At 47.9% G+C, this 12,177-nt stretch overlaps 1 protein-coding gene and 1 long non-coding RNA gene across 5 annotated transcripts in view; both read left to right on the forward strand.

Moving 5' to 3' along the window:
* The first annotated feature begins 1,431 nt into the window (after nucleotides 1-1,431).
* On the forward strand, nucleotides 1,432-5,093 carry TWIST1 (twist family bHLH transcription factor 1). 2 transcript variants are annotated; one of them, XM_069088756.1, is made up of 3 exons: nucleotides 1,432-1,604; nucleotides 2,771-3,510; nucleotides 4,393-5,093. In XM_069088756.1, exon 2 carries the CDS (start codon nucleotides 2,826-2,828, stop codon nucleotides 3,465-3,467), a length of 642 nt encoding a protein of 213 aa, XP_068944857.1. In that variant the 5' UTR covers nucleotides 1,432-1,604; nucleotides 2,771-2,825; the 3' UTR covers nucleotides 3,468-3,510; nucleotides 4,393-5,093. The 2 variants fall into 2 exon arrangements, with proteins under 2 accessions (XP_068944857.1, XP_068944855.1); XM_069088754.1 differs by lacking the exon at nucleotides 1,432-1,604 and having other exon boundaries at nucleotides 2,429-3,510.
* Nucleotides 5,094-8,890: 3,797 nt separating this feature from the next.
* The window catches only part of LOC138161816 (uncharacterized), a 171,501-nt gene continuing 168,214 nt past the window's right edge, over nucleotides 8,891-12,177 (forward strand). For 2 of the 3 annotated variants that reach the window (XR_011168475.1, XR_011168477.1), the window contains exon 1: nucleotides 8,891-9,892. This is a non-coding gene — a long non-coding RNA (uncharacterized lncRNA). The remainder of the gene's footprint in view (nucleotides 9,893-12,177) is intronic. The other variant, XR_011168476.1, reaches the window with a different exon arrangement.

Below are 12,177 nucleotides of genomic sequence, written 5' to 3' on the forward strand. Positions count from 1 at the left end.
CCTTCCTTCCTTCCTTCCTGGTAGAGGGGGGCAGAGAAAATGACAAATTTTAATCGAAGCAAAAGACCAACTAAAGCATGAAGCAAGTATTCAGAGAGCTCCTGGGACGGACCTCTGAGGTTGCAGACCCCGCCGCTCAAGCTGCAGCTCAGTTGAGTTAGGAATGAATGCTATGGACTTACATGTTTCTGGGAGTTTCGGGAAGCCCCCAGATCGCAGGCTTCGGGGACACATTTCTTCTTCCCAGAAGAGCTAAGGCCTACAACGGCCATCTGAGTCACGGAAGGCTGCGCCTAGTAGAACTTTCTTTTCAATGAAGCTTGGGTACTTAAGGGACAAAATCTAGGTCTACAAGAATTTCCCTCTTTCTTCGATCCCTACCCCCCCCCCCCCCCCCCCCCCCCCCACCGTATGCTACACCAAAACATTGCTCTGTAGTGAGGGGGGATAAGCTTGTTGGCCTGCATGCAGGGAGTTAGGCTACTCATGTATTTTAAAGGAATGAACAAATACAGGCATCATGGACTGATCAAATCAGACCAGGTACTGCTTTTATTTTCCTGCAAGTCTACCTCCAGGCCTTCTTCACAACCAACCCTCATTCAGCTTAGAGGAATCTTCAATAACCCCCCACCCCATCCCCGTGCAGCCCAGTCAGAGGGAGTTTGCTGAGGATTTCAGTCAATGGGGTCATCAGCCACGGCTCTACTCTGCTGGACTAGCCTTGGCCTCGATACCCATCCTCACCCTCACCTCCTCCGCCCCAGTCTTCAGGAAAAGTGAGGACTTTAACTCTCAGGCCAGCCCTCTGGAAGTAACCAAGCAGAGTCGAACCATGGAGTTCTTTTCGGGTTTCGAAAGTGCATGAATGAGCTCAAACGCTCCCCTTAGCAAAGAAAAAGTGGGGAACTCAAAGAAAGGACGCTTGGGGCCCATGGACTGGGAAGAGAGCTCACGGTTAGACAGATGAGTTTCTTTAAAATAATAGTTACATTTTTGGGAAAGTGTAGCTCTGTAGGACCCAAAACGAACTAGCATTTTGGGGCAAATCTCTTCTCCAGGAACCTCCGGTCCGGCTTATCCGTGCTTTGCCGAGCGAAGAAACCATCACCCCGCCCCAGTTGTAACCATGTCCTGCTTTTTCAGCCTCCTCCTTCCTCTTTATTGGTTTTTACTGTTTCGCAAAAATGTTTGGAGTCTCCTAGTCTCTTAACTCTCATGCATGTATGAGTGAGTGTGGGAGCACGTGTGGGAAAGGGAGATCACCCTCAACTTGTGGGGGGGAGGGGGGCATTCAGAGGATTTTTAGGAGACCACGTGGTCTTCAGAGGAATCCAACTGCACTCTTTGTGGGGCTGTGATTTAAAGGAACACGCCACCTGCTGGGGGGGAGGGAGGGGGAGGGGATGGAAGGGAATGGAAGGGATTAAGTTTTAATGTGGCCTTCTAGCATCAGCCTCCTGCGAGCAAAGGACAGTGGCCGCGTCCGGCTCTGCACACCCCTGGGCCTTCTTTTGTAGGAAGTTTTGTCTCCTGCCTTCCACCTTGGAATATCTGATGCTGCTACTGAGCTTGTGGGATCCTAGGGTCTGAGGGTGCACCCGGTAAGTGATCAGAGGGATTGCCTCTCTGTTTCTGAAAGGTGAAGAGCGTGTCCATAGCAGAGATGCCTGAACCTGGAAATGTCCAAGTGTGCGGGGGTCCTACATGCCATCCGCACAAATACGAGGATGCTTGGGCCCGGCCGACACGCGAAGGATCCAGGTCATCACTATACTGACCAATGGGGATGCTATCGAGTCTTCTGACAAGCCCCCCGACTAGCCCTGATCTTCCAAGCACCCCTCAAAAACACAATTTGTCGGCCCAAGGGGGATCCCAAACTGTCCACCCGGAGCTCAGGGAAAAATGGAAGCAATGAAGTGTCCGCTGAGCTGGGTCCGCTGCTGCCTAGGCTAGGCGAGCCAGGACCGTCAGGTACCAGCAGCAGGGGCAGCGAGGATTTCGGGGCACGGGTTGCTGGCTCTGGGACAAAGTCTACCAAGGGGAGCTAAGCAGCCCAAGACTTGGTGGGGAGGATGGAGAGGAGGGAGGAGAAAGAGGAGCTGAAGGGTGGGGGGCAGTGTGAAGCGGCAGTGTGGAAGAGGTAGGCGGGAAGGGGGGCAGGGCCACCAGCCCCGAGAAGGCCGAGGCCGAATCGCGTTTGAATGGCTCTGGAAGAAGAATGGCTTGGCCGGGAAGGAGAGCTGGGGGGCGGGGAAGGGAGCGCAGGGAAGGGAATGGGGAGGGGGAAGCGGTGGGGGGGGGGGGGGTGCAGAAAGCGGAAACTTGCCTCCCCAACTCCGCGAAGTCCCTCCTCCTCGCTTCTGGCCAATGGCGCAGCAGCTGACCCGGCCTCGGGCCCGCAGGAGCTATAAGAGCCTTCCCCCAACTCCCAGACACTTCACGGGGCTCCGAGGCAAGCATCACGCGGAGCAGCCCGGCAAGAAGGGGGAGGCCGTAGCGATCTCGAGCGTTTGCTCCCTTTGGGGACCTCGCTGCGGTCCGCACCTCCCCCTCCCTCCCTCTCCCCTCCCCCGCATCCCCTTCCTCCCTCCCTCCCTGGGCTCCGGCCGTCGCCACCCCCTAACCCTCGCGGGGCGCGCCGTAGTAGCACCCACAGGGAGCGGAGCCCCGACAGGGGCCAGACCGAACTCTTGGGGCCGCCCGGGGCCACGAAGCTGGCGGGTTAACGCGCCCCTCTGGCCTCTCCCCCCTCCCCTCCCCCCAGCCTTCCCTGCCCTTCGCCCCCCCGGGCTCGGGAGTCCCACGTCGTGGCCCAAGAGATGATGCAGGACGTGTCCAGCTCGCCAGTCTCCCCAGCCGACGACAGTCTGAGCAACAGCGAGGAGGAGCCCGACCGGCAGCAGCCTAGCGTGGGCAGCAAGCGCGGGGGCCGTAAGCGGAGGTCCAGCCGAAGGAGCGGCGGAGGCGGCGCGGGCGGAGGCGGCGGCGGGGGCGCCGGCGCGGGCGGCGGCGCGGGCGGCGGCGGGGGCGGAGGAGCAGGAGCGGGGGACGACCCGGGCAGCCCGGCCCAAGGCAAGCGGGGCAAGAAGTCAGCCGGCGCGGGCGGCGGGGCCGGCGGCGGCGGGGGCAGCAGCAGCGGCGGCGGCAGCCCCCAGTCGTACGAGGAGCTGCAGACCCAGCGGGTCATGGCCAACGTACGGGAGCGACAGCGCACTCAGTCGCTCAACGAGGCGTTCGCGGCGCTGCGCAAAATCATCCCCACGCTGCCCTCCGACAAGCTGAGCAAGATCCAGACTCTCAAGCTGGCCGCCAGGTACATCGACTTCCTCTACCAGGTCCTGCAGAGTGACGAGCTGGACTCGAAGATGGCCAGCTGCAGCTACGTGGCCCATGAGCGCCTCAGCTATGCCTTCTCGGTGTGGCGAATGGAGGGCGCCTGGTCCATGTCGGCGTCCCACTAGCGGCAGCGGCCGCCACTCGGCTCAGGCAGGCCAGGAGACCCAGGTAAGGGCCAGCTGGAGGCCTTGCACTCCGCCCCTGGGCCCCCCCCCCCCCCCCCCCTCCCCAGTCCTCCTTCTCTCCCCTAGGAAACCCAGGGACCCGCCTGAGACCTCCGGGGCTGGCACTCCAGCCCCGAACTCCTGGCTCTCCCTCCTCCTCCTTCTTCCATCCTTTCCCCGGGGGTACAATTGAGGATAAAGGGTCGAGATTAGATGGTGTGCGTGTGTGTGTGTGTGCGTGTGTGTGCGCGCGTGCGTGCGTGCGTGTGTGTGTGTGTGTGTGTGTGTAAAAATAAAAATAGACGGACACGAATTTAAACAGTCATTCCGAGAGGCTCAGGGGCATCGAGTCGCAGGTACACCCAAACACCTTTACTGAGAGACACATTGAGCTAGAGATAGATCCAGATAGGGGTCCGACTCTTATCGCCAATGCCCCTCCAGCCGCGATCTTCTCTGATGAACCGAGTTTGCCGACAGAGGACTACTGAGTCCTCCAGCTCAAAATATCCTCTGTTTCCAGCTGGGATTAGATCCCCAGGCGGGCTAGCTCCAGGGCTTCAGCTTCAACCTCAGGACTTTGTTTCTCTCCTTAAAGATGGGCTCCTAAATTCCACCCCCACCCCCCTCGCGCACACACACACACACACACACACACACACACACACACACACACACACACACACTTCCCCTTTCCTTCCACCCACCCACTTCCTTTTGCCTTAATCCTTCCAGGTTGTTAAAAGCTCTTCTTTTTCCCTCTATGGTGGGTTAAAGAGCAGAGTTCAAGGGAAAGAGGGGGAAAAAAGCAAACAGCCGTATAGACTAAACTCTAAATAGGAATTTGAGCTGTAATAATATTTTTCCCACCTCTGGATTTTTACAGATGGCATTGCTTCCAGAGAAGGAGAAAATGGACAGTCTAGAGACTCTGGAGCGGGATAATTGCAAATAGTGATAATAATAATTACACAACGCCAAGGATTTTCTTGAAAATTGCAAGAACTATTCTGAAACCCAAAGCATCCAGGCATGGGGAGCAATTAAGAGACCAGGGGCTTTGGACACGGCCTCCCAGCTGGGCAGCGGGCAAGCCATCCTCACCCTCTACATTCTGATAGAAGTCTCAACAGTTGTCGTTATCTGACGAAGAATGTTTTTTATTTTTATTTTTTCCCATGCATGCATTCTCAAGAGGTTGTGCCTGCCAGTCACAGAAAAGAAAGGTACTCAATGTGAATGGTCTCCATTTTAAAATGGTTAACAACCAGAGGAAATGAAAAGAAAACCTTTAGAGATTTAAGGAAAAAAAAACTCATAGGCAAAACCAAAACAAAACTCTGGGTTCAAACTGTTTACACACACCTGGCCCAGATACTTCTATTCTTTTTTTAAAAATTTTTCCTCTGAGAAAAAAAAAAAACTAAACTAAAAAAGTCAAACGACATTCTATTTATTTATTGATGACCCATGTTAAAATGCAAATAGATCTGGTGTCTAAGTGCATTCATATTTTTATGATTGTTTTGTAAATATCATTGTATATTATTTTTCTGCAATAAATGAATATGATTGAAGTTTTAAGAACCTTTAAGTTTGGACCATATTTTTTTTTAATTCGGTATTACACTGGAACTAGAAAATTGCTCTTTTCACCGTAAAAACACCCAGGAGAAAGGGGTCCTGTTGATATAAACAAACCAGGGAAAAGGGCAAATAAAGAGTCTTGTGATAGACCCAGGGCAAGTTATTTCGAAGAACAGCCTCACTATTATTTTGCTGAGGTGTTCCTTGGTTTTGGGGGGAAGGAGTATTAACTTTCAAAGGTACCTTGGGAGAGTAATAGGTATAAGAATGGTCACCTTGAGACTGAAATACAATTACTTTTGAAGGAAAAGAATGGAATTGGAATTATAGTTTATAATTTGAGAAAGAGAATTTGGTTGTCTTCTCCACCCCATTGTGTGTGTTTGTTTTGAGGAAAAGTTTGTACTTTATAGAAAGGGGTGTGTATGGGAAGACTCAAATATATAGTCAAATTTTAATGTATGATGACAAATTGAAAATAATCATTACCTAGATAATAATATTCTCAATTAGCTTAATAGAAAATTCAAAACTAAGACTGTTTTTCACATTAAGATGTTCAGTAGCTGTTGGGCTAGGGCCTATCACAAATGTACCTTCATCTGTGTATATATTTCAGAGCAGAATATTGGGGGAAGATATGACATACTAATAATCTAAGCAATGATTAAAGGAGTCCCGCTTGGTCATTCCTAATCAAATTATAATTTTTAGGCACTTTCAAAATTTTAGTTCCAAAGTCTCCTATCTATATCTCCTTCCCCCAAATTAACCTCAAAATAAAACACCTGGGCAATCCATTTAGGTTTTATTCCATATAGGGGTGGGGAGGGGAACAGTAAAGTAAAGACCTGCTTAGCTATCAATACATCAGGAAAAGGCGTTGTTTACCCTGTTTAGTTCCTAACTGAGACACTTGTGTTGAATTTTATTGCCCAGAAAAGTGATTAGAGTCACAGGCTCTCTCTGACTTCTGCTGCATGGTTGTAGGCCATGTCTCAGGCGGGTCCCTGTGTTTATTCAAAATAGATAGATTTTCAGGGCTCAGGTTGGGGGAGACTTGAGTGCCTGATTGTTTTGGTTTCCTGATCTTGGAATTACCATCCACAGCCCACCTAATGGTTTGGTACATTTCTCATCCAGGATCTTTTAGATAATGGCTTACAACAGGAAACACAATGGATTTCTTGGCATTATAGTAGGGGGATAGACTGAAAATCAGACTTAGATTTTGGTGGCCCTGTCACAAACATCAGAAAGGAGAGGGAAGGGGAGTTGGGGGAGGAAGGAAGTCTATGAAGGGTTAGGGAGAGATTAGTGAAGTGGGCATTTTCTGACTTCTTCAGTTCTCTATACAAGCATTACCTTGATCTCTTCATTTCTGAACATTTGATATATATATAATGTCTTCTTATGGATTATCATGGAGAGATTCAAGAGTCCATAAAAGGTCAATTTAATCTCTTTTATATCAGTGTGTATATAAATAGATAGATGGATACACATATTTTTTTTTAAAAACATGCTGAGATTTATCTCTATTTTTAATCTCATGCTTTCTGTGCTTTCTCACCTCCCGATATCTTTTCAAAGAGAAATAATTTGGAGAAAAGAGACCTCCTTTTGTTGTGTAATAACACAAAAGGACCAGTCAAAAAATAGTTGGAAAACACTAAACAGCTCCCCCTCCCTCCAATTTTAAAAATCCGGGTGGGGAGGGAGAGTGTGAAAGACAGTGTAAAGTTTTCTCAGCTTTAGAGCTGGAGGAGAGATTTCGAAGACCATCTCATTGAACTCTCTTTTTAAAGATGAGGAAAGGAAGGTCCACCAAGTGAAATGACTTGCCCAGGGCCATTGTAGCTAGTGAGTGGTAGAGCTTCATAACACTAGGCCAGGTCCTGTGTCTCTTAGTTCAGTGCTTTGTACTCAACACCCTGATGCCAGTTGTAGGAAATGATTGTGGAAAATATTGCATGTGAAATATAATTTTCTGCTTACTGAATATTTTTGCATCACCTAACCTTTTTCACACATAATAAATCACCAACCTGTTTTTTTTTTTGTGATAACAGAAGTTAAGCCACTACCATTTAATAATAACAATAATTATAACGATAATAATAATATCGTAATCACTTTTTTTTTTATCAAGATGAGTCACTTTGGGGAATGAAAACCTCACCACCTCCATTTTATATTTGGTGTTTGCCTGGGTTCAGGAGTTTTGCAGTTCAGCCAGAGTCCATTAAGATAGAGTCAGCATTATTGAGGAAAACGATGAAATTGTCCTCTGGGAGCGGTAGACACTTTTGAAGTGGAATACTGCCTCTGCTTGGGACATAATGATTTCTAATCTCGTTGTCAACTACTATGGTCATATAGACCCATTTTCTTATAGGGGAGGGGGGAGCAGAAAATTAACTTTCTTGCAGACGTTATTTTCCTTTTATTTTTTTAATGTCATGGGTACCTTTCGCACCATAAAGACTGACAACAATTCCCGAATAGTTAGTTGCAGGTACACAGCTGGAAAAAGACAGGATCGAAACTCGGACAATCGAGGCAATTAGTTACTTTGTTTCTCTTTTAACAGAATATCAATCGTTGAATACACTGTTTCTACTTAAATGATGGAATAAGATTCTGATTCTTTCCGTTTCCAGTTCCAGTTGATCGTGTAGATTTCAAAGGACACTTGGCCTTTAGGGGGAAAAAATAAAATAAATAAATAAGGAAAATTTTGCACATTCCATGGTTTGGCAAACTCAGAACTAGCTATTTTCTCTAGTCCAGTATCAAATTCTTCTCAGGCATATGATTTCACTTGAAGTCCTGCCCAGGAATCTTTCAAAGTGAGCGTTTGTCCCGCTCTCATGATGTCAGGCGGTTTTCCCTGAATCTGTAATTTTAAGGAAAACAAATAAACCCGCGGGGAACAAACTTTAGGGAAACCCAAACAAAATTCCGGGAGGACTGAGGGCTCACCTTCGGGGGGCGGGGTGTGGAGCGGGGCGAGGAGGGACAGCGGACAAATGATAGACGTGCGTGAGGGGCAAGAAGCCTGCGAGATGCTGTGGGAGTGGGGGTGAGGAGCGGTAGCCATCTTCAGTCACTTCCTGGAGGGCCCCAGAACCCGGAATAGAGCAGGCGGTCACAGTGGTCCGCCGGGAAGCAGCAAGAAGAGGCTGACCTTAAAACCAGGAGTCTGCAACCCCAGGATGATTCGCCTAGAGAAAGGGAGAGGAAAAAGAACTTCATCTACCTCTCACAAGGTTTTGAGTGCCGATATCCCAGGGCTCAGCTCTCCCTGGATGCGTTCTGAGATCTGACAGGAGAAGGAAAGGGCTCCTTGGGTAGATTTCTCAAAGGCACTGAGTTCGTCCGCGGTTTCTTAAAATTGCATACCCCTTTGTAACCAGAGACTTTACAGTTCAAAACCCCAGCGCCTTTCCAGGTCCCGTCCCCCACTCTCACCCCCACCTTCTTGGAATCTCACCCCAGTAAACACTGCACGGGATACTAAAAAAAAAAAATACTTTAAACTTTTGTAAGGGCTCCTGCGACTGTAGCCCCCTTAATGTTCTTGGCAAATCAAAGCACGTGTCCTTTGAAGAAGGTGTGTAATTGGAGTTTAAGGCATGTATGGAATTCCCAGATGTCTATAAAATAGGAAGGAGCATGTGGCAGGTCACTTGAAGGTGGAGAAGGTTAAATTCACTTGCACAAGAGCCCCCCCCCCCCCTCTTGTGGAAAACAGTCGTTCCCCCCCCCCCATTTTATAAGGACCAGGCGATAAGCCTTTGGAAGAGATCCCAGTGATTTTATAAAGTCCGGATAATAAATATCTGATTCCATGAATAAAAGTCAAAATACAGTTGTGGCAACACAACAGCACCCGGCCCCGGAGAAAGTAGGCAGGTTGAACTTGGCTGCAGGTCGGTTTTGGAAAAGCCTCGTAGTAAACGTCGGATGTTTCTTTTAATTAATTTCTAGGGATGGTTCGGAGTATTTCTGAGGGTGACCTAATCTGAAATGAGGGAGCAGAATCTGGACAGAAAGAAAAAGGAAAAGGAAGGGAAGGGGGAAAAGAAGGGAAGGGAAGGGAGGGGTAAGAGGAGAGACAGGAGAAGGGAAATATATTCTCTCTCTGTCTCTGTCACTGTCTGTCTCTGTCTCTGTCTGTCTCTGTCTCTGTCTGTCTGTCTCTGTCTCTGTCTGTCTGTCTCTGTCTCTCTGTCTCTGTCTGTCTCTCTGTCTCTCTGTCTCTCTCTCTCCCCCCTCTTGTACAAATGGCTTGAAAAGCAATAACAACTCCACACTTTAGGATCTGATCAATAGGGTAAAGGGGGGGGGGGGCACTTCCAGTTTTTTAACTCTAAATCTGAATCTCTCCGTTATTTCCTCTCCAGATATTTTGTCCTCAGTTCAGATAAACAGTATGTGCTAATCTTAGGTTAGATACTGCCCTCCTTGCCCTTCTATAGTCAGGTTGGAGTTTGGAGGCTTTGAAGGAAGAAGAGAAGAGAGAGGAGGAAAAGGAGGGAGGTGCTCGCCAAAGCCCCTGCCACTGTGGAGCTCCCGGGGAAGGGCGAGGGGACAGAGAGGCAGGGGAGGGCAGAGGGTGGCCAGGGCATGTTAACAGGAGGGAGATGGGAGGCCAGCAAAAAACTCCTTCAGTTCCAGAGAGCACCAGAGTGGAGGCCCGGTGTGTGTAGACGGGTGTCTGTGTAGAGACCGGCGGTGGAGAGCGGGGGGAGCCTCAGAGGTGAAGGAAGCCTGACATTTGAAAAGTGAAACAGGTAGGTTTATTTTGACCAGATGTTTGAGCTTTTCTGAAAATGTCACGTGAAAGGAACAGATGTACAAGTTGCAAACCCGACCACGCCTGCTCCAGCAAAGGAAGGAAAAGGCTTGAAGGCAGGCAGAGTAATGCCAGTATCAATCACCCTCCTTATTTCTGTAGGTTTTTCTGCTTAAATGTTTGTTGTCAGTCAGGCAGGGGGAAAAGCGTGAGCTGCTTATGGCTGGAGTGCGGCGGCGGCAAGGTGGTTCAGGCTCAGCGCGCTCTACCCGGATTCCCCCCGCGGCTTCCTGGGCTCCCCGGAGTCCTCCCTTTAGCTTTGGGGGGACTCGGGAACGAGGAGCAGGGAACTTGCCCTTGACTCCCTCAATCCTCACCTCCCCCTTCTCTTCTCGTTCTCTCCGCTTTCTCCTTCCTCCTACTCTCAGCACACTGAAGGAAGTTTGTTTGATCCTGGGAAACCGATCGGCTCTGGTTTGGAAAAGCTGAGACTAATCAATTGCCCTTTGGAAGCTGAGAGTGGGGGGTGGGGATTAGGAGAGCCTGGAATGTCGGTCCTTAATCAGCCTCCAACTGCAAGAGGAAGGCACGGCCTGAAGGGCGAATGGGCGCGGGCTTCCAGGGCTCTCGGCCTCGGGCCGGACCGAAAAGCCCTCTCCATCACCCCCAGCCCAGCCGAGCCCAGTCCTGCTCTGCTTAGCTCCTGAGCCTAGGAGTGAAGGAGCCTGCGGACCCACGGGTCCTTAACCGGATGGGCGCCTTCTGCTCTGCCTAAGGGTGCGGGTTTTCAGAATACAGATTTGTTTTTAGCTCAGAAACCACAGTATCCTCCGGAGAATTCAAGTACTTTATAAGTTTGACAGTTTGGGAAGATACATAAAATTATATTTCCCTTCGTTTAAAAGATGTGTCCGCTCTGCAAATAGCCGTAATTCCAGGGGGAAAAAATTTCATGAAGCCCGCTATTGCTGGTCCCCCAATATCTCTATATTTCTACCTACATCCCACCTCTCTGTCATGTATCTCCCATATATGTATATTACATAGACACATGTACAATATATCTGCATTATTTGTGTCTCAATATCCATATCTACATAGATATAAGCACGAACATATGCAAGTATATTGTAGTTGATGTACATATATCTATATGTATATATGGGTATATGTATATGTGAATGAATATACAAATGTAATATTTATCAACAATCATTCTTCAAATACCTTTGCCAGGACCTAGTGACACAAAGCAAAAATAACAAATAAACAAACAAACAAAAAAAAAAAAACACCCCAGAGCAAAACAAGAAAAACTAGGAAAAAAAAGACCAACCTGCCCCCATCTCCTTAGTTAGCTTACGCTATACTGGGGAAGCCAAGCACATACATAAGTCTATACAGCATACATATGAAGGGAAAATAAATATACAAACGAAACAACAAAGGAAGAGACAGAATCACTTGGCAAACAGCTAGTGCATATTTCTATAATATTGATAGATTGCCTATGTGGCTATGACTAGAAAGAGCAAACTAGTTTTATCTAATATCTACATCTCTAGGTGTATTTAGTTATTGGTAGAGAGATATAAAGGCACGGAAGAGTGTTGATCTGTATTTCTGGAGGCAATATCACCCCCGGGGATTTGTTTTCTTCTTTGCTTGTTTGTATAGACATCCTAATGGATTTTTAAAACTTTCTTTAAAGGAATAAATTCCTAAAGTATTTCAATATAAAAGCGACTTGCTGATACCAGAGCTTCATATAAGAATACAATGTTACCCTCAGGTTTGTGTTGAGACATTTTACCTTAAGCCAGTTCTGCGTGGAGTGTTTATGTCGCCCTGCCCAGTCGTGTGCAGATGAATTACCAGCTATAGAAAGAGATACACAATTATAGCTATATAGATGTATTCGTCATGAAAGGTATAATATTTAAAATTTAAATCAGTGAATACATTGTTTTTTTTTTTACTATGTTTTATAACTATAGATTGCTATAGAAATTAAGATTATTTTGGCTTGATTTGGTTTTGGCCCAGACCTAGAATTTCAACAGTCTAGGGAGCTTTCTGCAGTCAGGAAACTCCTTCTAATGCAGATCAGGAACTGTTCTGCAGCTTCTCATTTTTTAGAGAATCTGGGGAGGGGAGAGGAGGAATTAAATGATTTACCTAGGGTCACACAGCCAGGATGTGTCCTACGGGAGAGATCATTGCTCCATTAGAAGACACAGTCTCTGAGAACACACACACACACACACACACATACACACACAC

This window comes from Petaurus breviceps, unplaced genomic scaffold (genome assembly GCF_028583685.1).
Source record: "Petaurus breviceps papuanus isolate PSGF00001 unplaced genomic scaffold, PetGlider_PUasm1.0 185, whole genome shotgun sequence".
In the NCBI taxonomy this organism is placed as follows: domain Eukaryota; kingdom Metazoa; phylum Chordata; class Mammalia; order Diprotodontia; family Petauridae; genus Petaurus; species Petaurus breviceps.